Below are 24,732 nucleotides of genomic sequence, written 5' to 3'. Positions count from 1 at the left end.
TCAAAATGGCAGTAGCGCCATCTATCGTTTGTGTAGATTTCGCCTTATTTTTGCGTATAGAATATATTAAACTGTAGATTCAGTTCAACTATCGTCCTACTCGGTACAACAACTACTAACTGCTACTTACTTAGCCTAACTACTAACTAAGACTGACTGTGTCGTAGAAATTCGTAGAATGTTATTCTCCACGATCATATTTAATTCGTGCACAAGAGGGCGCTGTCTTACCATGAACGTGTGAAAAAATCAACCCGTTCTCCGGCTTGGATGGGAGCGCTGTACTTACTAGGCGTTTATGTGCAAAACCGCCCTGTCGTGCAAGTTGTCTCGCAAACATGCGACTGCGGATTGTCTGTACATTTTCATCTTTTAGGTGAGTTGTTCACCATGCAAGTCATAAGAATTCTTGGAATATCTGTGCTGGTGATTTTGGAAGCTGTTTGCGTCTTTATGTGTACCTTCATTTTGCACGATTGTCTATCTGGGGGATGTATGGAAATATAGGCTGGCTGGCACGCGTGTGTGGGCTCTTCCTCCCCGCTGCTGTGAGCTGGCTTCCTTTGTGTCCTGTTTCTCGGGGACACTGGACCCGCAGCCCTGCCCTACCTGATGGCTCCATAGCGTGAGCACGGGAGGAGGAAGCTGGAGAGTCATGGGAAAGCAGCAAGCGCGTGTGTGGAGGAAACGAGAGCTCTTTGATGTGCAGAGCTGCTTGAGCAGGCGAGTCGCGCGGGGCGCAGTTCAGCGCCTCCTCAAAACCAGAGCACGGGGCTTATTTGGAAAAGTCTGATGCTGTAAGGAAATGCAGCATTTCACGGAAAGTTAGAAAGATTTTCACAGACAGCTAAAATAACTGATAATGCCTTACTTAAATTGTATGCAAATAACTTATTATTTAATAACTACTAGAATTTTAATAATGAAATAACAATTATTTATATTAAGCAGATATTTCTTATAATCAGTTCTACTGCATTAGAAATGAACAAATCCACGATTGTTTTTACTATAGCTTTCATTACGTTAATAAAGTTCATTAAGACAAACCTAAAGACAACTATTCATCAAGCTATTTATTTTTAGTTTTGTAAATATGTCTCCTCTTCACCAGCAGTGCTTTTCCCTGAAATCGTAAACATTTTGTACTCTTTACGCCTTTGGGATTATAGTGACGTATGTGAATGTTCAATTATCCTGAGTAAGCAGCACTGAAAGACTAGACAATGTCTGTCTGACTGACTACTACCATTTAGTAAAAGTAAACCGTGAAGTGTACATCCAGACAAGTAGAATGTGGCGTCCCTCAGTGGTCTGTGCTTGGACCGCCACTTTTCACTATACGTTACCTGTTATTCATAAACATGTCCGTAGTTTCCACTGCTGTTGTGATAACAGTTGCATACGTCAGCTAATCTAAGCAACGGTCCTAAGTGTAACAGGACTGAGCACTGCGTAAAAGACTTTAAAGCAGACAACTGTCAAACCACGTCCCCTACTAAACCTTCCTCTTTCTTCTTGGTCCTAAAACAAATTCATGTAGAATGTGGGTAGCCTTTCTGTTGTCCCAGTCATTCCTGAGCTATATTTGATATTCTCCATTAATCACGCCTAACTGTCCAAACGTTCCAAACTTCTGACCATCTCCAAAAACTGCCACTTTGGTGTGCTTTGATGCCGATGCAAGCTTGACCCTGAAGGAGAGTTCCTGCTGTTCTTCTCTTGGAGCCAGCCTGACCACCATAGACCCTGCAGCTGTGTCTGGTTGGCTCTCATGACATTAGTGAACAGCTCCTCACCTCTGAGACTGCTCCTGCAGGACTGTCTTTAGGCGTTTCCTGTGCAGACTCAGACTAGAAATGCTAATTGGTTTTCAGTCTGAATACCTGTCAAATATTTCTCAGTCATTTCCTGTCATTAACTGTCTAGTTTTATGTTTTGACAAGTTAAAAGCACAAAGTAAATGTATTCAGTGTGTGTTATTAGTTTGCCATCCGGTGTGGACCAGAGCATGATGGCTTCCTCCCCTGGTTCCTCTCCAGGTGTCGTCTCCTGCTCTCTGGGTGTCTGTCCCAGCCACTGTGACTTTGGTTTGCTCTTTAAAGGGCGTAGATCCAGATTTCTGTAAATCTGCTTTGTGGTGACACATGTTGTAAAACGTGCTGCATAAATACGCTTGCAATTTAATTTAAAGTGTGTGCATTGAAGGAGATAACTGTCTTAGAAGCATCATCAGGCTCCACAGGAACCTTTGTCTATGTTCTCAATCTGACCATGTCCTATACGATCCCAAACCTTGTTAGTTCACTTTTACATAACATAACCTCCCGCCAAAAAAAAACACCGCCTATCACACTTGTCCCACCTGCCCTGTCATTACGTAGACAAACTTTCTATCAGCCCATTGCAAATAACAGATACATTTCATCCGGTCTCCACGCTGTGTGTGTCAGCAAGCCTGTATGTGATCCAGCCTTCAGCTGTTCTCCAGCTTAACTCAGATGGTGTGAAAGCAGGGCTAACTGATAACCCAGAAAACAGCTGTAAGGATGTGGAAACCTGCACATGCGCGCGCGCGTGCACACACACACACACACACACACACACACACAGAGAGGTGATGAGTGACCAGGACACAAACCAGATAATAAAAACCGCACCAGCAAGCAAACCAGATAATAAACAATACTTCCTGTTTGTTAACCAACTGCGGAGCCGTTGCTGGATGTGTCTAATGCCAGTAATACTTCTTTGATCTAAAGGTAACAGCCCCTAGCAAAACAATCAGCGTAGGACCCACCTAGGCTGTATGTGAAAACCTCGAATTATTGTTTGAATATTTAATAAACCTCTAATATTTGGACATTTGTTTCTTCATTTACCTTGTTTGGTCTTCAGTGAGCATGCTCAAATCAGATTAATTCAGATTTGGCCAATCAAAAACATTCCGTGTTTTGTCTCTGAAAAACTCAGTAGCTTGTGTTGAGTGGCTGTGCTTCAGCTAGGTTGGCGCTCCACTGGGCTTGTGATGGGGTCGGAGCAGTTGAGAGGGTTCTGTACCCTTCAGAACGAATCCCCCTGCGTCTACTGGTGCCAGGGGCCGTGAGAACCAATGTCGCTGGCAGCTTCGCCGGTGTCACCGTGGGTCTCGGTTAGTGACGTGCTGTCCATTCAGAGAAGCTCTTACTTTTATGGCTCCCACTGTAAATATCTGAATAAACTCCAGCTAAAGCCAGTGTTCTGCATTTGAACCTCACATTTATTGTCTCCCTTAACAAGGAAAAAGGCTGGTCTTAAGAACCAAACCAACAAAGACTGTGTATCTATCAAATACTTAGTCTGCACTGTAGCCTTAAAGGATCCTACAGAAAACTTTATTCATTGTTTTTTTTTTTTCAGTTTTGAGATAGCTGAGTGAAACTGGCTGTCCAACCAAGACCTACTGAAGAAGGTCCTGACGTTTTTCCCTTTTTAAAGAACTCTTGCGGAAGTCTAACAAATATGCACTTTCACAATAAACAAATTTGTGATCTGCATACCTATGTAGATTCATAACATGACATGAAACACAGTTAATTAGGTTAAAACTAATGTACTGAAATACCATTTTAAACATAAACATAAAGCACAGCAGACAGAGTCTACAATAATCATAGACGTTTTAATTAAACACGGAAAAATTGAGCAAATGTTTCTTTTTTTTTAATCCCTTGTTTTAAAACTGTCTATTGAGTTTCAATTATTGTGTTATACACAGCACAAAGCATTTTCCTCTGATTCAAAATCACATTTTCTACAGTAAAGTGCTTTGACTTGTGTGACATTTGCGAATATACACAGAAAGCAGTAAAATGCACACCCTTCATCTCGCTACGTGGCGGCACAGTCTACCGTCGCAATCCAATTTTGATTTTAAAAGATTCAGGTCGACACTGACTAGATTCAGACAGGAGTTTTTTGGGTTTTTTTCATTGCTTCACGTAGGTTTCGTCGACATTCTGCTTCTCTCGAGAACATTATAAGAAAATCTCATAATTTCTAACGCAAACAAATCGGAATGGGAGACAGTCATGAAGACACCGGCCTGGATATCTAGTCCAGAGCTTCCTGTGGTAACTGCATGTTCATTTATGCGAGTGAGCAGATTTTGTAGTGATAATGCAGTAACACACAAGCTTTGCTGGTGAGGAACTAAGACTTTAACTGATCGTTAGCTAACTGAGAGACTCCATCATGACTCAGACAGTAGCCTTCTTCAGAATGTTGTTTACTCTGCATGCTTTGTTTTCTGATTTTGGATGCTATGCAGAATAAATATAAACATCAACATCTCGAGGGGTAGCAAGTTTGTTACCATTCTGCTAAGCTTCAGTATGATTCAGCAAGAAGGGTTTGTAATGCCTTCTGGGAAGTGTAGGCACAAAGATTATAAAGTAGAATTCTATCAGAATGAGAATGTACTCTCAGATGAGAAATCTTATGAATTACATCATTCTAATTTGTGTAATTTTCAGACAGTTTGTTGTTTTATGACCCCTTGGAAAAAAAGATTGTTTTCTCTTTTTTTAAAAGGTGCATCACCATGGATACATAGATAGACCTTTTAAAGGCATATTAGCACGTATCTGTTCTGATCTTCTCTTAGCCTGGTACTCCCTAATCAGAGAAGACTGTTCAGTTTAAAAGAACATTGTTACAGGCAAGGCAAAGCCATGAAAGTGTAGCTGTAAAACACACACATACACACGCGCACACAATCTCTCACACACACACACACACACAAAAAGGAGACATTCAGCAAACCCTGTGTTGACCCTCCTGCTGTGTAGCTGTAACACACACTGGGTGTGCAGAAACGGAGGCGCATGGAAACCGACCAAGCGGACTCCTCGGTAACAGCAGTCATAAGGTCCTCACGTTCACTGTGAAATGTCCAGTCCTCCTGTGTCTTGACGTTTCCGTGTTAGTCTGCTGAGCACTGTTCAGTGCTGCCTCACTCAAAGAGGCTATGATATGGTTTTAGAGCAAGCCTGATGATGTCACTTCCTCTTCCCCATTCAGCCAGGGAGAATGTGAACTCAAGCTCAGACTACCGACGTCTTTGCCTTCTACAGGAGGTCGTGCAACTTTATTTAAGGAAAGAAAAGCTGATTCCTTACGGTGTCAAAACAGTTCTTATAGAAAGAGGTAAAAGTCCAGTCCCGGTTCACTCTTAGACATCTCCAAACGCGGCGCAGTGAGAGAAACTTCCGGAATCGGCCAATCCAACAGACGTGTACGCTTAGGGTCCATCCCCCTCTCTTTCTCTCGCTTTCCAATGGCCAATGAAATCTGTGATAGGTCAGTATGTGACCAATAGGATGTGTCGGGATTATCTCACTGCTCGGGCCTCACCATGGAGGGCTGTTGCAAGAGCAGCACAGCTGGCCAGGTGCACGGGGAGGACATGGTGAGCTGAGCTGCTCCAGGACTTTAGGGCTTATTTAGGTCCTATCCAGGACTTTAGGGCTTATTTAGGTCCTATCCAGGACTTTAGGGATTATTTAGGTTTTATCCAGGACTTTAGGGTTTATTTAGGTTTTATCCAGGACTTTAGGGTTTATTTAGGTCCTATCCAGGACTTTAGGTCTTATTTAGGTCCTATCCAGGACTTTAGGGCTTATTTAGGTCTTATCCAGGACTTTAGGGCTTATTTAGGTCCTATCCAGGACTTTAGGGTTTATTTAGGTCCTATCCAGGACTTTAGGGATTATTTAGGTCCTATCCAGGACTTTAGGGATTATTTAGGTCCTATCCAGGACTTTGGGGATTATTTAGGTCCTATCCAGGACTTTAGGACTTATTTAGGTCTTATCCAGGACTATGGGGCTTATTTAGGTCTTATCCAGGACTATGGGGCTTATTTAGGTCCTATCCAGGACTTTAGGGCTTATTTAGGTCTTATCCAGGACTTTGGGGCTTATTTAGGTCTTATCCAGGACTTTGGGGCTTATTTAGGTCCTATCCAGGACTTTGGGGCTTATTTAGGTCTTATCCAGGACTTTAGGGCTTATTGCTTTGAGTGACTAGCACCTCCTCTCCCTTCTGTCCCACAGCTGTGGAAGAAACGCACAGGAGAGACGGCATGCAGTCAGCACACTCACACTGTGGGAAACACATCAATACGACAACACTGTTTCTCGAGTCTCATTTTGTTGATAAGAAGATAACATCAACACTGACAGCGATGTTTGTGACATAGGACAAGCTGAACAGAACTACTGTATGAACACATGGTTGGTCTTAATTTCAGATCCAACCCTAGTGAAGACGTTTCTGGAGCATACCTAGCCGATATTTTTCCTTGGCTTCAGCCCGCTCCTTCGCATCAAAGTACCAAACAGTGATGGCATAGCTGTGGGATGAAGAACAAGGGAATTGAGATTAATGATTAACGGGACAGCCTTGTTAAGATTAACAGTCTAGCCCTGCTCAGATTAATAAGGAAGTCATGGTCATATTAACCTGGCAGCCCTGCTCATATTAACAGGGTAGCCATGCTCAGATTAATAAGGAAGTCATGGTCATATTAACCTGGCAGCCCTGTTCAGATTAACAGGGTAGCCATGCTCATATTAATAAAGAAGTCATGGTCAGATTAACCTGGCAGCCCTGCTCAGATTAACAGGGTAGCCCTGCTCAGATTAACAGTCTAGCCCTGCTCAGATTAATAAGGAAGTCATGATCATATTAACCTGGCAGCCCTGCTCAGATTAACAGGGTAGCCATGCTCAGATTAATAAAGAAGTCATGGTCAGATTAACCTGGCAGCCCTGCTCAGATTAACAGGGTAGCCCTGCTCAGATTAATAAAGAAGTCATGGTCAGATTAACCTGGCAGCCCTGCTCAGATTAACAGGGTAGCCCTGCTCAGATTAACAGTCTAGCCCTGCTCAGATTAATAAGGAAGTCATGATCATATTAACCTGGCAGCCCTGCTCAGATTAACAGGGTAGCCATGCTCAGATTAATAAAGAAGTCATGGTCAGATTAACCTGGCAGCCCTGTTCAGATTAACAGGGTAGCCCTGCTCAGATTAATAAAGAAGTCATGGTCAGATTAACCTGGCAGCCCTGCTCAGATTAACAGTCTAGCCCTGCTCAGATTAATAAAGAAGTCATGGTCATATTAACCTGGCAGCCCTGCTCAGATTGACAGGGTAGCCCTGTTCAGATTAACAGTCTAGCTCTGCTCAGATTAATAAGGAAGTCATGGTCATATTAACCTGGCAACCCTGCTCAGATTAACAGGGTAGCACCTGCTCAGATTAATAAAGTAGTCATGGTCAGATTAACCTGGCAGCCCTGCTTAGATTAACAGGGTAGCCCTGCTCAGATTAATAAGGAAGTCATGGTCAGATTAACCTGGCAGCCATGCTTAGATTAACAGGGTAGCCCTGCTCAGATTAATAAGGAAGTCATGGTCATATTAACCTGGCAGCCCTGCTCAGATTAACAGTCTAGCCCTGCTCAGATTAATAAGGAAGTCATGGTCATATTAACCTGGCAACCCTGCTCAGATTAACAGGGTAGCCCTGCTCAGATTAACAGTGTAGCCCTGCTCAGATTAACAGGGTAGCCCTGCTCAGATTAACAGTGTAGCCCTGCTCAGATTAATAAAGAAGTCATGGTCATATTAACCTGGCAGCCCTGCTCAGATTAACAGTCTAGCCCTGCTCAGATTAATAAGGACGTCATGGTCAGATTAACAGTGTAGCCCTTCAACTGTGTATGCTACAAAGACAAAGCAAGCATGCAACACATGCACATCTAACCATCGCTCTGCAAAACAGATTAATTTTATCCAAAGATGGCTGTACTGTTCTGTGCAAGTTTGCACATTTCTTACTTACTCAGGCTAGCCGAGCTCCGAGCTCCCTGAGTCATGCTAGCCGAGCTCCGAGCTCCCTGAGTCATGCTAGCCGAGCTCCGAGCTCCCTGAGTCATGCTAGCCGAGCTCCGAGCTCCCTGAGTCAGGCTAGCCGAGCTCCGAGCTCCCTGAGTCAGGCTAGCCGAGCTCCCTGAGTCAGGCTAGCCGAGCTCCGAGCTCCCGAGTCAGGCTAGCCGAGCTCCGAGCTCCTGAGTCAGGCTAGCCGAGCTCTGAGCTCCTGAGTCAGGCCACTCAGTAGGACTTATCTGTTTATTCCTCTCACTCTCTCTCCTATGTTGCAGCTGAACTCTCACACTCAGGAAAAGCGTACTTCCTGTGCCCTGCCTTCCCTCCAGGAGTCAATGTTTCATACACACACACACACACACACATACACACACACCGTGCCCTACTTCCCCTAACCCTGCCTCCAACACATACACACACACACAGATACATAAACACACGCACACATACACACACACACGCACACACACACACACACACACACTACATACACACACTTCGGCTCATACTATTTGCACTCAGCCAATTAAGTAACAAAAACACTGTGTTTTTTTGTGCAATGAAGGAGCCAAAAATACAGTGTAAACGTGTTGGGTTGGAGGAATAAAGCTCTCAGCAGAGAGAGTCTTCCTGAGGAAAACCTGCAGCTACGAACTCTACAGGACATCACACGAAACACAACTGTGTGTGTGGGAGCCTGCACAGGTGGCCAGCTAAGTATACAACTACACTGGTGTGTGTGTGCTTAAACTGTCCTGCAGTTGAACTCACTCACTCAGTCAATCACCCAGTCATTCACTCACACTCATTTATTCTCACTCTCTCACTCACTCAGTCAGTCACACTCACTCGGTCACTCTCTCTCATATTCACTCACTCACCGCCTGGCATATGCAGGTTTCACCTCATGGGGATTCCGCCGGTCGGACCAGAAGATGAGCAGACGATCAAACAGGGGCTCGATGTTAGCCACAACATTACGGCCCTCGGGGTACAACTGGAGCATGCCACCGTGGACCTGCTCTCTCACACACACACACACACACACACACACACACACACACACACACACACACACACACACACACACACACACACACACACACACACAGATCACATTCTGTGATAAGACAAAGAAAACCTGCACTATAGCCTCCAGAGGGCTGAATTAATTCATGGCTTCATCAGGTTTCAGTTAGTTTTCAGGTGAGCTTGCGTGTTAGGCTTGACGTTTATATGCGCTGATGTTGTCAGAGCTTCTCTGATGTGTGCAGGGGGCGGAGTTAAGGGGCGGAGTCAGCACCAGATCTCACCTTCACATCCCAGTCCTTATTCAGATAGTAGATGCAAGTAATACAGCGTCCATCTCCATTTGGGTTGTCCACGTGACGCACATATCTCGCACCGTTGCCAGGGTAACACGCCACCATTGCCTGGAGAGGAAAGCAAAGAGGTTATTCGAAGACAAAGTAGCATAATATAGACGGGGCATGACACACACTGTGTGATGGGAAAGGCAGTCCTGTGACACTGTAATTCGTCGTAAAATAAGTCGCTCAGACTACAGGTGGCCCTGTCCTAGAGGCAGAATTACACATAGCACACAATAGTCTGTTACAGTGCAGATATCTGAAGGTGCTGACGAAAGGCTGTGGGAGAAGCTACTGGAAGCCACTAAACGCTGCCCATTAGCTGTATACAGGCAACTGGGGTTGAAATAAGGCTAATGTTAATAAAGGAGAATAACATGCAGGAGGGGTAATGGTGAAAGTCTCTCTCTCTCTCTCACACACACACACACACATACAAAGACCAAGTTATTTGCTTTCCAACTGTGAGCCAAAGTGACATTTGTCACTTTTCAAGGTCACTGGCCCTTTAAGAAAACAACCTGAACAGGCACCTTCCTCCTTATTAAAGCCACACCCCCTACACACTTGTCACATTGGCCTCAATGCATGCACACCTGAGCTCTAAGGCAACACACTTTAAGCCATGTTCACCTGCTACAACCACTGCTTCATCAGTGGGCAGAGCCCTCTCTACACCAATGAAAGACTAGAGCAAAACAGAAACAGTTCCACCCCTGTACACTTCCACCACTGGGGCCTCCTTGCCAGCAGGGGGCAATAAAATCCCCCTCAATTGATAAAATACACCACTAAGAAGCAAATAAATAAATGATACCACTAAGAAATTAACCGTAAAACACCGGGCTTACTGGACTGTAAAGGTGTGTTCCTAGGTAGGGGATGGGCGGGGCTAGGGAGGAGCTAAGCAGAGCTAGACAGTTGCTGGGCGGGGCTAGACAGGCTGGGCGTGGCTAACTCAACAGCAAACCGACTCACTGAGATACCGTCAGCATTTCATCAAGCCCCACAGAGAAGAAACTAAACAAACTAACGCTTGCTTTCTGTTACCTCAACTCTTATCACCCTTTGGTCCTTCCCCAGCACAGGGGGTAAACACAGATCCTCACACGGGGGATGGGGCATGGTGGGGTACGTATGGTGCAAAACCACAGACAACTCACAGAAAACACCAGCAGTCCAGTCTCACCAGATCAGGGGTAGGTGCAGATCATTCCAGGGCTACGCAGGGGTACGTAGGGGTAGGCACAGGGGTACGTTGAGGTGGGTGTGGGTAGATCCAGGGATAGGTTGGGGTAGGTTTGAGTAAACTACTGTAGATATTACTGTATACATGTACGTACTGTAAACACAACATCAATCCAGGCCTCCAGGACAAACTGCAACCAATAACCAGCGTGCTTGTGAACAGTCATTACATTCTGACTCTCCTCAACTTCCTGGCATTCGTTCCCTCACACACTCCTATTATGAGCTGTACATGCCAGCCACAAACAGACAATCCCCCCCCCCCCCCCACACACACACACACACACACACTCACACTCACACACACACACACACACACACACACTCACACACACACACTCACACACACACACTCACACACACACACACTCACACACACACACACTCACACACACACTCACACACACACACTCACACACACACACTCACACACACACACTCACACACACACTCACACACTCACACTCACACACACTCACACACACACACACACACTCACTCACACACTCACACACTCACACACACACACTCACACACACACACACTCACACACACTCACACACACACACACACTCACACACACATACACACAGACACACACACATACAGACCCACACACACACACAAACGCACTCGCATAGACCCACACACACACACTCTCTCACACAGACCGACACACACACACACACACACTCACACTCACACTCACACACATACACACACACACACACATACACCTATTATGAGCTGTACATGCCAGCCACAAACAGACAATCCCCCCACACACACACACTCACACACACACACATACACACAGACACACACACATACAGACCCATACACACAGACACACATATACACACACACATACACACACAGACCCATACACACAGACACACATATACACACACACATACACACAGACCCATACACACAGACACACACACACATACAGACCCACACACATACACACACACACTCACACTCACACACACACACATACACACAGACACACACACATACAGACCCACCCACACACACACACATACACAGACCCACACACACACACACACACACACACATACACAGACGCACACTCTCTCACACACACTCTCTCACACAGACCGACACTCACACACACACATACACACAGACACACACACATACAGACCCCCCCACACACACACTCACACAGAACCACACACACACACACACACACACACAGACCCACACACACACTCACGCACGCAGACGCACACACACACACACACACACACACACACACTCACGCACGAAGACGCACACACACACACTCACACACACACACACACACACACACACTCACTCACACAGACACACACACACACACATACACAGACCCCCCCACACACACACACACACACTCACACAGACCCACACACACACACACACACACACACACATACAGACGCACACACACACACATTCATGCACGCAGACACGCACACACACACACACACACACATACACAGACCCACACACACTCACACAGACCCACACACACACACACTCACACAGACCCGCACACACACACACACATTCATGCACGCAGACGCACACTCACACACACACACACACACACACACACACACACACAGACCCAACATTGAACAAGCCAAATTCTGAGCAGTCAGAGAGTGGAGGAATTACAGTCACTCCATAAATGTTTGTGTGCAAGGGAGTTTAAGCGTTTCGCTCTGGAGGAAGTGGTCCTTGGGGTCTGGGGAGGGGGGGGGTCTCTGCTGACGACTCAGAAGGTTCCTGGTCAGAGGAGTTTACAACATGGGCAGGATGAACCCCCGCCACACCCCCATCAGAGTGGAAGCCCCACTGGGACATCTAATGACATCAAGTTAGGGTGGAGCATCGGAAATGATAGTCAGACAACAACAACTTTTTATGAGGCAGGAGAAAAACAACAACAACAACAACAACAACAACAAACAACAAATTTCAGACATCAGACATCAGTAAATCCAGCAGGCCTAAACGTTACAGCAGTCATGGCAGCTCTGCGGCGTTACTCACTGACACAACCGTCCTAAATTTAAACCTACAATTACCTCCTAAAACATTTTAAAACGTTGATGCATCTTGTGCTCAGGGAACAAGTTCCCTCAAATGTTCTCAGATGTAAATCCACATACATGGCAGAGTATTTAATTATACAAAATATTACTTAGAATTTTCAATTACAAGTAATAAGATACATTAATATTATCTTACATAGCCTACAAAGTACTGTGTTATTATATGCGTTTTATATAAAACAAGACTAAGGACTAAGCTCAAAATTAAAAGACCAGCTAAACAGAATTTAAAAAGACACAGGCACAGGTAATAAATGCTATTCGTGTGTTTCCTGAGTCATAATGAAACACAGGTCCACCAGCACAGTCTGGGTGTGAAAGCGCTCGCACACAGGCGCGCATAACAAGCCCAAGCTGGTCTTTATTAGCACATACATCAGGCTTGCAAAGACGTCTAAACCGAGAATGGCAGACAAACTGCAACGTCACACTGCGCCACAAGTCATTTTATACTTTTAGTAATCCAAGTTTGTACATCGATGGCTGTGTCACATGAACTCCATTAAATGTGTTTTCAAAGCCATGTACAAAGATATTACAAACAACGTTTGGATACACGTAGTCCCCTCACGCCAGCCTTTCAAACCACATTCTACGCACAACGTTTCCACCATCGCTGTGACTCATAAAAACCACATGCATTCCTCAATTTATTACATACAGTTGCAAAACCGGACTTTCACTGCTAAGAGCCTGTTCATCCCTCAAACGAGGGGTTTTAATCCTGTGACCCCCACACACACACACACACCACCTTAAAAAAGAGAGAGAGAGAGCGACCATAATTAACCATAAGGCACAGGGCACCACGGTGCGTCTGTCAGAGCCCTGGCCACAAGCGTAAACACAGGACTCCCTGCACATGACACACACAGTACCATGTGCCGGGAGTCATTAATGTACAAGCATCACTGAGCACACGAAGCAGATACCGTCAGGCTGGAAGGCCTGGCTAGGTATCACATGTGAAATGTGAAAAAGGCAGACCAGTGAAAACTCGAGACGGCTCCTTCAAATGCTTCTAAGACAGCCTTCATGACGTGTGCACTTATCCAGACACAACCTTACGCAGACCACAGCGCTGGGTGTCCTCGCCCAGCTCTTCTCCCATAATACTAATCACAACAAACACTAAAAATGTGACAGATCGGTTCAATGCCATTTTTTGAAGGTGGTACTAGAGACACAGAAATTAAAGCTTTGTCCAAATTGAAAAATAATTATTACTAGAAATATGATTAAATGACTGGAATGCACTATAGTATATTTTAAAGAATATATGTTTATATTTGTTGAGCATGTACACATGCATAAGAAGATTTGATCAGTAAACTAACAAATAATTTAACTGCTTTTTAAGCCCAATAATAAAAAGGCAACGGTAGGATATGGACATGTAAAGACTCCAGTATCATCTGGTCACATGAAATTACAGGTATAAAAATACAAATTTAGAGTTTGCCAAGGGGGCAGACAGGGTTATTCCCAATGCTTGTGTTTCCTTGACAGACATGTGCACCTAAAATGGACAGCATAAAATCCTGCTTCCCTCACAGCCTTGCAACACTGAATAAACTGTTTTCCTAAAGAAGAAGAAGCCTTACTGCCCACGTATCAGGGGCGCGGTAAGACGCTGAGACAAGAAAAAATGAGGCCATACGGTGTAGACGGACAGCACGGCATCTCTGCGCACTCAGGAATCCTGTCAGCAGAACGGCCTCTTGGACGAAATTCAGGAGAGACGATAGTCTGCTATCAGCAGCTCTGCTTCCCTTGGTGTAATCTGTGACTCCCGTGGTGTAATCCGTGACTTATCTTGGGAATCATGACCCATTTCTCTGGAACCGTCCTTGCTAAATGTAACTAGCAGTTACTACATATACTATTTATAGCTAATATATTAGATAGTAATATAATAGCATCCAATATACGACAAATACATGCCAATATAAGAAGTAAATTATAAGGTCGACCCAAGTGCAGTAGAATTAGTTTAATTTTAGCTGTAGGAGCAGTGAATGTGTGTGATGCATGAGTAAAGCTCTGAGACAATGGTCTGGCCAGGCGTCATATGAATGACAAACACTGCCAAGTCCACACCCTGACTTGACCTCACATGACCTCACATGGCCTTAAACGGACCCACTCACATTTCACACTGGCATCGGCTCTCAGAACAAAGAGGCTGTCCCGGAGTCAGCCCAGTGTGCTCTCAGCTCGGACCTCACTGGGACAAAACCCAGTGACACCCTGGAATCTCTCAACTGCCCCTGTGCCCCCTGTCCTGATGCTGGACGGCTGACTCAGTCTCTGCTAGAGAACTGTGGCCACAGTCTTTTGTTTCCTGCCAAACTGAAAGTTAAAACAAGCCTACTGTGACACCATCACCAGCGATAATGACATATTAGATTATTCAAAACATCTACTGATAGGAGTGAAAAGGCTTGATTTATGTTCAAGGCCATTCATAGCATAAGTTCAAGGTCGGTGTTCTGGCCCTGTTTTTGATGTGTTTGCATAGCCCTGTGTTAGGCACCTAATACTGTAGCATTGAGGCTGTGTATGTGCCACGGTGACTGTGTATTTGCCACTGTGACTGTGTATGTACCACGGTGACTGTGTATGTACCACGGTGACTGTGTATGTGCCACTGTGACTGTGTATGTACCACGGTGACTGTGTATGTACCACGGTGACTGTGTATGTACCACGGTGACTGTTTATGTGCCACTGTGACTGTGTATGTACCACAGTGACTGTTTATGTACCACTGTGACTGTTTATGTACCACTGTGACTGTGTATGTACCACTGTGACTGTGTATGTACCACGAGGACTGTGTATGTACCACTGTGACTGTGTATGTACCACGGTGACTGTTTATGTACCACTGTGACTGTGTATGTACCACGGTGACTGTGTATGTGCCACCTTGACTGTGCATGTGCCACCGTGACTGTGTATGTGCCACCGTGACTGTGTATGTGCCACCTTGACTGTGTATGTGCCACCGTGACTGTGCCACCGTGACTGTGTATGTGCCACCGTGACTGTGTATGTACCACCGTGACTGTGTATGTGCCACCGTGACTGTGTATGTGCCACCGTGACTGTGTATGTGCCACCTTGACTGTGTATGTACCACTGTGACTGTGTATGTGCCACCTTGACTGTGTATGTACCACCGTGACTGTGTATGTGCCACCGTGACTGTGTAAGTGCAACTATGACTGTGTATGTACCACCGTGACTGTGTATGTGCCACCGTGACTGTGTATGTGCCACCGTGACTGTGTATGTGCCACCGTGACTGTGTATGTACCACCGTGACTGTGTATGTGCCACCGTGACTGTGTATGTGCCACCGTGACTGTGTATGTGCCACCGTGACTGTGTATGTACCACCGTGACTGTGTATGTGCCACCTTGACTGTGTATGTGCCACCGTGACTGTGTATGTGCCACCGTGACTGTGTATGTACCACCGTGACTGTGTATGTACCACCGTGACTGTGTATGTGCCACCGTGACTGTGTATGTACCACCGTGACTGTGTATGTGCCACCGTGACTGTGTATGTACCACCGTGACTGTGTATGTGCCACCGTGACTGTGTATGTGCCACCGTGACTGTGTATGTGCCACCGTGACTGTGTATGTACCACCGTGACTGTGTATGTGCCACCTTGACTGTGTATGTGCCACCGTGACTGTGTAAGTGCAACTATGACTGTGTATGTGCCACCGTGACTGTGTATGTGCCACCTTGACTGTGTATGTGCCACCGTGACTGTGTATGTGCCACCGTGACTGTGTATGTGCCACCGTGACTGTGTATGTGCCACCGTGACTGTGTATGTGCCACCGTGACTGTGTATGTACCACCGTGACTGTGTATGTGCCACCGTGACTGTGTATGTGCCACCGTGACTGTGTATGTACCACCGTGGACTGTGTATGTGCCACCGTGACTGTGTATGTGCCACCGTGACTGTGTATGTGCCACCGTGACTGTGTATGTGCCACCGTGACTGTGTATGTACCACCGTGACTGTGTATGTGCCACCGTGACTGTGTATGTACCACCGTGACTGTGTATGTGCCACCGTGACTGTGTATGTGCCACCGTGACTGTGTATGTGCCACCGTGACTGTGTATGTACCACCGTGACTGTGTATGTGCCACCGTGACTGTGTATGTACCACCGTGACTGTTTATGTGCCACCGTGACTGTGTATGTACCACCGTGACTGTGTATGTGCCACCGTGACTGTGTATGTACCACCGTGACTGTGTATGTACCACCGTGACTGTGTATGTGCCACCGTGACTGTGTATGTACCACCGTGACTGTGTATGTGCCACCGTGACTGTGTATGTGCCACCGTGACTGTGTATGTGCCACTGTGACTGTGTATGTGCCACCGTGACTGTGTATGTGCCACCGTGACTGTGTATGTGCCACCGTGACTGTGTATGTGCCACCGTGACTGTGTATGTGCCACTGTGACTGTGTATGTGCCACCGTGACTGTGTATGTACCACCGTGACTGTGTATGTACCACCGTGACTGTGTATGTACCACCGTGACTGTGTATGTGCCACCGTGACTGTGTATGTGCCACCGTGACTGTGTATGTACCACCGTGACTGTGTATGTGCCACCGTGACTGTGTATGTGCCACCGTGACTGTGTATGTGCCACTGTGACTGCATCTCTCTGGGAGGGGCACTGAGGACATACTGCAGCAGATACCCGTTACCATGTGGACAGTGTTGTTAAACACTCCCTGCCTTCACTCTCAGCCTATTACTCCCTCCCTCCCTCCCTCTCTCTCTCTCTCTCCACCTCTGTCCATCCAGCATGTGTTCCTTTTCCCCTCTGTCCTGTTTTGCGGTGGTGCAGACAGAGAGATTTCCACAGCAGAAGCTATTTTTTTGGAAACGTGAAGGACTGCAGCGGTGGGAGCAGAGCACGCCGCCTCACTCTCGCTCAGCATCAGCCGGCATGCCTTGTTGCCAGGGAACCGGTGGGGAAATATTTTGGCCAAGTAGCAATATAAGGGCTGATAAAGAGATGAAAAAAAACAGAGAGAGCGAGTGAGGCAGAGGGGGAGGGGCAATTGCAGGCACAACAGGAGGGAAAGAAAGAGAAAGAGAAAAAGAGAGAGAGAGAGAGAGAAAGGTGTGTAAGGGAGAGAGAGACTCCATGATTAAGAAGTTAATAGACTGTAAGGATGACTAATTCTGATGAAACAGTCCTGAGATAAGGGTAAAACCAAGTTCTCTCTCCTTCCTGTTGTTTGATCACTGATAGAGGAATAATCTCATCAGAGAGTCTGTGTAAAAACAATAACCGCTCTGTCTGAACTGTACCCACTTTCATAAAAATCCTTACACTGTATGACTGGATGCACCTGTCAAAGCTTCACAGCGGACAGTCAAACTGGTAATTTTCCCCTTGTGTTCACTGATAGGAAATACTAGAAAATACACAGAGAATAGAGTACAGAGAACAGAGAACACTGAGTTTGGCAAAATGACACTGATTTAAATCAGTTCATTTCTAATTTAACCATCTTGGAATGCTGTTAAAGACTGAGGTTGAATGTTTTATGCTACAGAAATGAATGTTAGGGGGTTTTGATGAAGTGATAAAAGCTACAGCATTTAAAGTGGAAGCGGCCGTAGCCGTGATCATATTTCATCGTCCAACACTAAAAAGCTGAGTTCCTAAAACAGATACATTATACCCCCCCGTGCTCTTCCTGTCTGATCAGACAGAGGGGGTACTTATCTCATCGCTGTCCTGATTATCTGGGTGCAATGTTTACCAGAGTTTAGGCCTCAAGGTTTCTGGTTGTGAAGCCTGCTGTCTTTTCCACAGTAAACGGACATCTGATCTCAAACAACTGGCCGTTTGCAGACAGTAGGAGAGTTTGCCAGTTGTAAAAAAAAATAATAATAATTATATATTTTTATATTCAACATTATATTAAAAAGTATTTTAGCAAGACAGTCTTGTAGGAAATAGATCTCACACATTTTGTATATAAGTCAAAACAATCAGATACACTTCAAATAGTTCTGTTGGTTTAGCATGACAAACATGTAAAAAGGACCAAGCTTTACTGAGTTGGAGAGCCACTGGAGAGACAATTACAATCAGAAACTCACATGGGGAGCAGGACAGACGCCACATCTGTTATTTAGGGGAAGAAGTGGCCGGCTGTGGAGGTGGTGACCTCACCCCAGCGACTCACAAACGTCCCCTTCAGGTTTACACTCACAGCTCGGGTTTCTCTCAGGAAGCTATGCAGGACCCTGGACGTGCGCTGGCAGGTGGCTGCATCCTCTGTTGTCAAAGCCTGTTTATTTGTTGCTGATTTGTCTTGGGGGAAATGGGAGCCACTTTAAGGTCTTAAAAATTACACACTAAACAATGAACGTTTGCACATGTGTGCTTATTCTATGTTATCATGAACTGTACAGACTGTTACAGCTTTAGCCTGTTGCATACCTACAAAGTAAACAGACACACTAGCTTTATCATTCATGAAGTTCAGTGGTATTTTAAATGTTTAAGTGTGTATTTGAACAGTAGCGCTCTACATTAGAGTAAGACATAATAGGAGCGCATGCACAAACACAGAACAAGGTTCAGTTCAAAGATGGAAGGAAATTTGGTTCCCAGCCAAATAAATCTAGAAAAATGTCATGGTTAGATTCAGTCCAGGCTGAATATTAGTACAGACGTTAGACTGCTAAATTCTGGACGTCTGATCACAATATGCACAAAACAGACGAACCTTCACTGGCTGGAATTATATTGACCAAAATTATTTTGCATCTCGTGAGTTCGATCCCGTTGACCAAATCCCCCCAGAACACTCAGGACTGCCTGAGACTGGTGAGGTTGCACACAGTATGTGCTCCAACACATCAGAGGAAATCTGGGTATCCCTGCCTGCGATATCCACACCCCAAACGCCATTACTGCAACAAAAACGGACCAACCATTTATTCTGCACTCCTACCAGCAAACTAAACAACCAAGCTGACTACGCGAAAAGCGTCCAACAGTTGTGAACGTGTGCTGGGATCAGAAAAATCGGTGAACACAACTGGGCATTTTATGTGGTACTCAGGTGATTCTTTGGCACAGGAAATAACACGTGTAGAAGCCTCCAGACAGCACGCGCACAAAGGGAACGTGAGCCGACTAGCTCAAACACGGAGGCCTCCTGCCTCCCCATGTACGCTGTCCGAAACGCTGGAATGCATCTGGGTCACTGATACCATCTTACACAGTGATGCCTTTGGTCTCTACGCAAATGTGTTTTCTGTCACGGTCATGAGGTAACATGATTAAGCTTAAATCACACTTATGTTGTCAACAAATGTCAAACTCTGGCTGTGTAAGTTTTAAGTGTTATTACATGTTACTTAACGTTATGTTATTACACATTACTGAAGGTCAGTTCTTTAAATGTACAGCTATCTAGTGATTTAAGCTAAGACAAAAACTAATTACACCCCACTGAATGCTTTTTCGAAGCTTACCAGTCATTGCTGAATGTACGTTCTATACGTGAGTGGAGAAGGTTGATACATGTATTACAGCTGAGGAAGCAGAACACATCAGAGCCACGTTCTTTCTTCACCGCAAGTCAGGCATTCACAAGCATGTGCAGAACGCCAAAAGGACGCCTACCAAACACGTGTGCGTGGAAAGAGTATGGATACGAGAAGCACCAACACACATGCACCCAGACACACATGCGCACACACAGCCAGAAGGCGGCAGCAGCAGTAAGAATGCATTGTTTGGTAGGGGTTGCTGGTAGTGGAGAGGAGAGGACTCTTCAAAGCTTGGGAGCCACTGATCCCGAGAGCTGATAGGACACTGAGACACCATACAGGAACTGCCAGCGTGCACTAGCCTAACTGCAGCAGAGCAGGACCAGAGCTCTATAATGTCATGTGACTTACCAGAGCTGCCCATAAACGCTTCACACAGTCATTAAAACGCTTTTGGTCTGCCTTTGTTTCTGATAATCACTATTACTAAATAAAACATACGTTCAAACAGCTTTAGGCCTGATTCACCAAATGCATTGTAGTGTACCAGTACTCATAAAATAGCAGAGTGAGTATCTGAACACCGTGTTACAGTGATCACTGTACTGAACACTCTCCATTGTAATACAATGATCACTGTACTGTTTTGAAACAGTACAGTGGTATTCATCAACAAGATGCTGTATGCATACCACCTACATGCCGTGCGATTGACACATAGAGCAGTACATATGTCAATAGGCTCACACAGTTACACACACACACACAGAGGCCCATATCTTACCTTGGTGCGGCCGTTAACAACATAATTCCCAAGCTGTCCATTTGCTGAGCTGTGCATTATGGCCTCGTCCACGTGTGCCATTAGCATTCCGATGCTCTTGCATCCAGGCTCCTTGCCCTCCACCCAAGCTATCTGGTCTCCACGGATGTTCTTAGATGGAATGCTCCTCTGGCTGACCAGCTGACCACCACAGAACTTCCCACTGTTACTCAGGGTCTCCACCTCCTTCAAGATCTGCTCGCCGAGGCGTGGACCCAGGAAGCTGTCCTTAACGCAGATGCCGTAATATTTCATACAAGGCACTATATAGAGCTGGGCAATGCGCTCCGCTGACAGGCGAGCACCTCCGCCCACCGCGATCGGCATGGAAACCGCCTCGGCCGGAGCTGCGCTCCCAGGCAGGGGGCTCCAGGTGACCTTGTGCCCGTTGTGGTGGAGCCGGCCGGGTAAGGAGTCAGGATAGGGGGCGCCCTCCGCCTCGGGGGGCACTGCCTGGCTGGTACTCCCGCTCTCTATCGTCGCGTCTGTCTCCAGCCGCCTTAGCTTGCCCCCCGGAGGCAGACAGGCGTCCGGTCCTTCTGCTGCTTCTGGAGGCAGTGCTGATCCAGCCCAGGTGTCGGGCAGAACCCCAGAACCAGTGCCTCTCTTCTCCTCGTTCCACCTTCTGGAATGCTGCGTCTGCCTGCTGCTTGCGCGCTTCGCTACACCTTTGTCACGTGCAGTCCTGTCCGGGCTGTCCAGCGTGCTACCTGGCCGCGTGAGGCCGTTTGGCATCTCCGCCGGTTCTCTATGCTGCCTGTAGCCGTTTGGTGTCTGCGCCGAAACGCCGCTGCAGTTTCCCTCGGTGGTCGCTGACGGGGACACCATCCAGCCGTTACACCGCGGTAACCCCGTCAGCGACTCCTGCTTCAGAACTGTGACTCCCGGACCGAGCGTTTTGCACGCGAGGTCTGTGAGAAGCTCTGCCGCTGTAGCTGCGCCCGGTGCCGGGGCGCAGTGCGCGTTCAAGCCCATGTTCGTCGCGTGCAAATCAGCAGAGCCGCGCGTGACTTCGCCTTGTGTGGAGCATATACCGTCGGGCGCGTGAGAACAGCTTTCACTTAAAAGGTCCGTGCCGTCCAAACTCTCCATTTCATCTCGTCTACTCCTGCATGCGCACGTAGCTCACGTCCAAGCCTCATTTTCTACCAGGTCTCCCGTGCACATAGTTGCGTGCGGCGCGAGCGGCACAACTGGCGGCGCTGTTAGCACTAAGCGACGTGACGAGGTCCAAAAGTTTCATACTAGGGAAAAAGATAACAGTGCTTTATAGCTCTGGACTGAACCCTCGCCGTACTACACAGCGCAAAATTACACTTTCTACAGATAGGGGGTTTAAACATTTAGAAATATCCCATAATATTACTCTGAAAAAGGTCTAGTTCCACTGTTTTTAATCAAATAATTTAACAAAACCACATTACTGAAAAATTCAAGTCAATTTGATACATTTATCTACGACCTTCATGTTAAATTATTTTAGGAAATTACCTGTGATTATTGCACACTGTAGGCCACACAAGGCCAATACGGACGGCTCGTGTGGGCCAGCAGCTGTTGCAAAACACAGAAGTGATGAGTTTGTATGAGGACCCCGCGAGCTGGGATCACATACAGGCAGAAAGCCGCGTGCGCCAGCCCCCAAACAGGAGCAGGTTATTGCGGCTGGCTTTTGTTTGTTTTAACTGCATAATGTCTATAACGGCATTTAAAAATGTTAGAGCCAAAATAGCTTTGAAACGGCCACTTATGGACTTTTATTAGTATTAATAAGTGTATGTTATTTAAGAAAACCAAACTGAGGCAAGTAGGCTAAACGTGACCGGGGATAGCTCGCTAAGAACCTGATGGGAAAGCGCGCGGTGGGAGTTAGGCTCCTTTAAAGCTGCACGTTTCCAAACGCGAGTTAACAGTCGGCGGATGTTATCCGAATAACGCAGAAAAGCCCCAAACACATCACAAACGTATTCTTACCTCTACAATCCCTCGCTCACAGAGTGTGTGGCGTGAGGGTTTAACACCGTATCCGAAATTACTCCGCACATCGCCAGTCCAACTTTACCGCAGACACAAATATTTATTAGCAAACGCACGACCGTGAAAAACAAACGCGTTCGGCGGTGAAGTTGGGCGACCTCGAGTCGGTCCCGCCTGGTCGAGTCGCGTCTGCTCGTGCGTCTCCGACGTTTTTCTCGCGCTCCGGTCCTCCCTCTCGCTCATTCTCCATGAGCGTGTCTGTCAGTTACACGTGCGCACATGTGTCACGTGACGCAACGAAACGCAACAAAAACAAAATGTTAGCGGCAACATAGTAACCTCAACACAGTAACCTCAACATAGTAACCTCAACACAGTAACCTCGTGTTTATCTGCAGATTGCTTCAGTGATCGATCTGAGTTTTTCTAAGGAATTTTATTGTATGTGAGGATTTTCTGAGTTATCACAATAAACTCAGTGACAGCATACGCTTACCCGCGGTCTCCAACCTAAACATATTTAGAAGGCTATTTGAATCACACACACACACACACACACACACACACACATACACACACACACACAAAACAATTCTTACCTACCCGGCTTCCTCTGTTTTTCTACTGTGAAAAGAGATAAACAGATAAAACATTCCATTGTCTAAGATATATTTCAAAACTGGTTTGGATTTCAGTCAAATCAGTCATATGTGTGTTGTGTCCTACTACAATCACATCGTTTAACACACAGACACTAAAAGCATGCACAGCTCTGTAGATGTCTGCTTTGGTAGTGTCACACCAAACCTCGACAGCGCTTCAGTCCAGTTGCCTTTAGGACACGCATGTCTTTGTCGTGTTTACTCTCCACCCAAATATAACATTTGTTTAATCAAGGTACTGTAATGATTTTACAGAGGAAGTGAGCAGCTCTGACTCACACAACAAGAATGAGTCAGCAGAAATTTCGCTAAAAAAACAACAGGAACCTGCACGGGTTCCCAGCGGTGAAGCTGTTGCCCTCGCGACCTTCTCGAACAGCACGGCTGAGCAAAACTGAGCGAGTCTGAGTGAGACTGAGCGAGACTGAGACTGAGCGAGACTGAGACTGAGTGAAACTGAGCGAGTCTGAGTGAGACTGAGACTGAGTGAAACTGAGCGAATCTGAGTGAGACCGAGACTGAGCGAAACTGAACAAAACTGAGCGAGACTACTAAACACTCACAGCTCTTATTGATTCATTGTGTTACTGGACAGAGAAAAGGGAGAAATATTTACAAGTTAGGGTCAGATCAAAGGGCAAACGTTTTTATTGACAATGACAGCTCTCCTGAAAGGTCAGATGACAGTCATGTCAGAGGTTTTGCCCTGATTTGTGAAAGTTCCTTGCAAGATCTTTCAATTACAACACAAAAGACACTTAAAAGCACAAACTGCAACTCAGCAATAATAGGCTTTGGTTTATGTGAGCACTGAAGTGGTTTTTTTTTGGTACAGTTAACAAGCAAGTCCTGACAGAATAAGAGGCTTGTAGATTCCAGTTCATTCTCATTCAGTGGGATTCTGCTTTCTGGGAAAGTGGTTATAGATAATCAGGTGACTCATCACTTCATTCATGCTAACACTATAACTAATTATTCCAGTGAAATCAAATAATGTGAAGGTGTGG

The 24,732-nt window shown here is 46.1% G+C and overlaps 1 protein-coding gene and 1 long non-coding RNA gene across 3 annotated transcripts; both read right to left on the bottom strand.

Annotated features, from left to right (window-relative positions):
- Positions 1-3,640: 3,640 nt before the first annotated feature.
- On the bottom strand, positions 3,641-23,328 carry egln2 (egl-9 family hypoxia-inducible factor 2). Of its 2 annotated transcripts, XM_035534184.1 has the most exons (7): positions 23,061-23,328; positions 22,578-22,640; positions 21,048-22,330; positions 9,248-9,367; positions 8,816-8,952; positions 6,327-6,394; positions 3,641-6,095 (listed from the first exon to the last, which is right to left on the bottom strand). In XM_035534184.1, the coding sequence occupies exons 3-7, from the start codon at positions 22,176-22,178 to the stop codon at positions 6,043-6,045; spliced, it is 1,509 nt and encodes a 502-aa protein (XP_035390077.1). In that variant the 5' UTR covers positions 22,179-22,330; positions 22,578-22,640; positions 23,061-23,328; the 3' UTR covers positions 3,641-6,042. The 2 variants fall into 2 exon arrangements, with proteins under 2 accessions (XP_035390077.1, XP_035390078.1); XM_035534185.1 differs by lacking the exon at positions 22,578-22,640.
- LOC118242543 lies at positions 17,537-19,129 on the bottom strand. Its single transcript, XR_004776899.1, has 3 exons — positions 18,517-19,129; positions 18,081-18,165; positions 17,537-17,748 (listed from the first exon to the last, which is right to left on the bottom strand). It is a non-coding gene; the product is annotated as an uncharacterized LOC118242543 (long non-coding RNA).
- Positions 23,329-24,732: the final 1,404 nt, after the last annotated feature.

Source organism: Electrophorus electricus, chromosome 15, assembly GCF_013358815.1.
Source record: "Electrophorus electricus isolate fEleEle1 chromosome 15, fEleEle1.pri, whole genome shotgun sequence".
Classification (NCBI taxonomy): domain Eukaryota; kingdom Metazoa; phylum Chordata; class Actinopteri; order Gymnotiformes; family Gymnotidae; genus Electrophorus; species Electrophorus electricus.
The sequence above is the reverse complement of the archived record's forward strand: the minus strand, read 5'-3'. Positions and strand labels throughout refer to the sequence as shown.

What these genes read in the sequence shown, in the direction of transcription:
- egln2 (XM_035534184.1), bottom strand. Translation starts at nt 22,178, where the DNA reads ATGGAGAGTTTGGACGGCACGGACCTTTTAAGTGAAAGCTGTTCTCAC. An exon ending in TTGTTAACGGCCGCACCAAG is followed by an intron (nt 9,368 to 21,047) that starts GTAAGATATGGG and finishes TTTCCTCTCCAG; the next exon opens with GCAATGGTGGCGTGTTACCC. An exon ending in AAACCTGCATATGCCAGGCG is followed by an intron (nt 6,395 to 8,815) that starts GTGAGTGAGTGA and finishes TTCATCCCACAG; the next exon opens with CTATGCCATCACTGTTTGGT.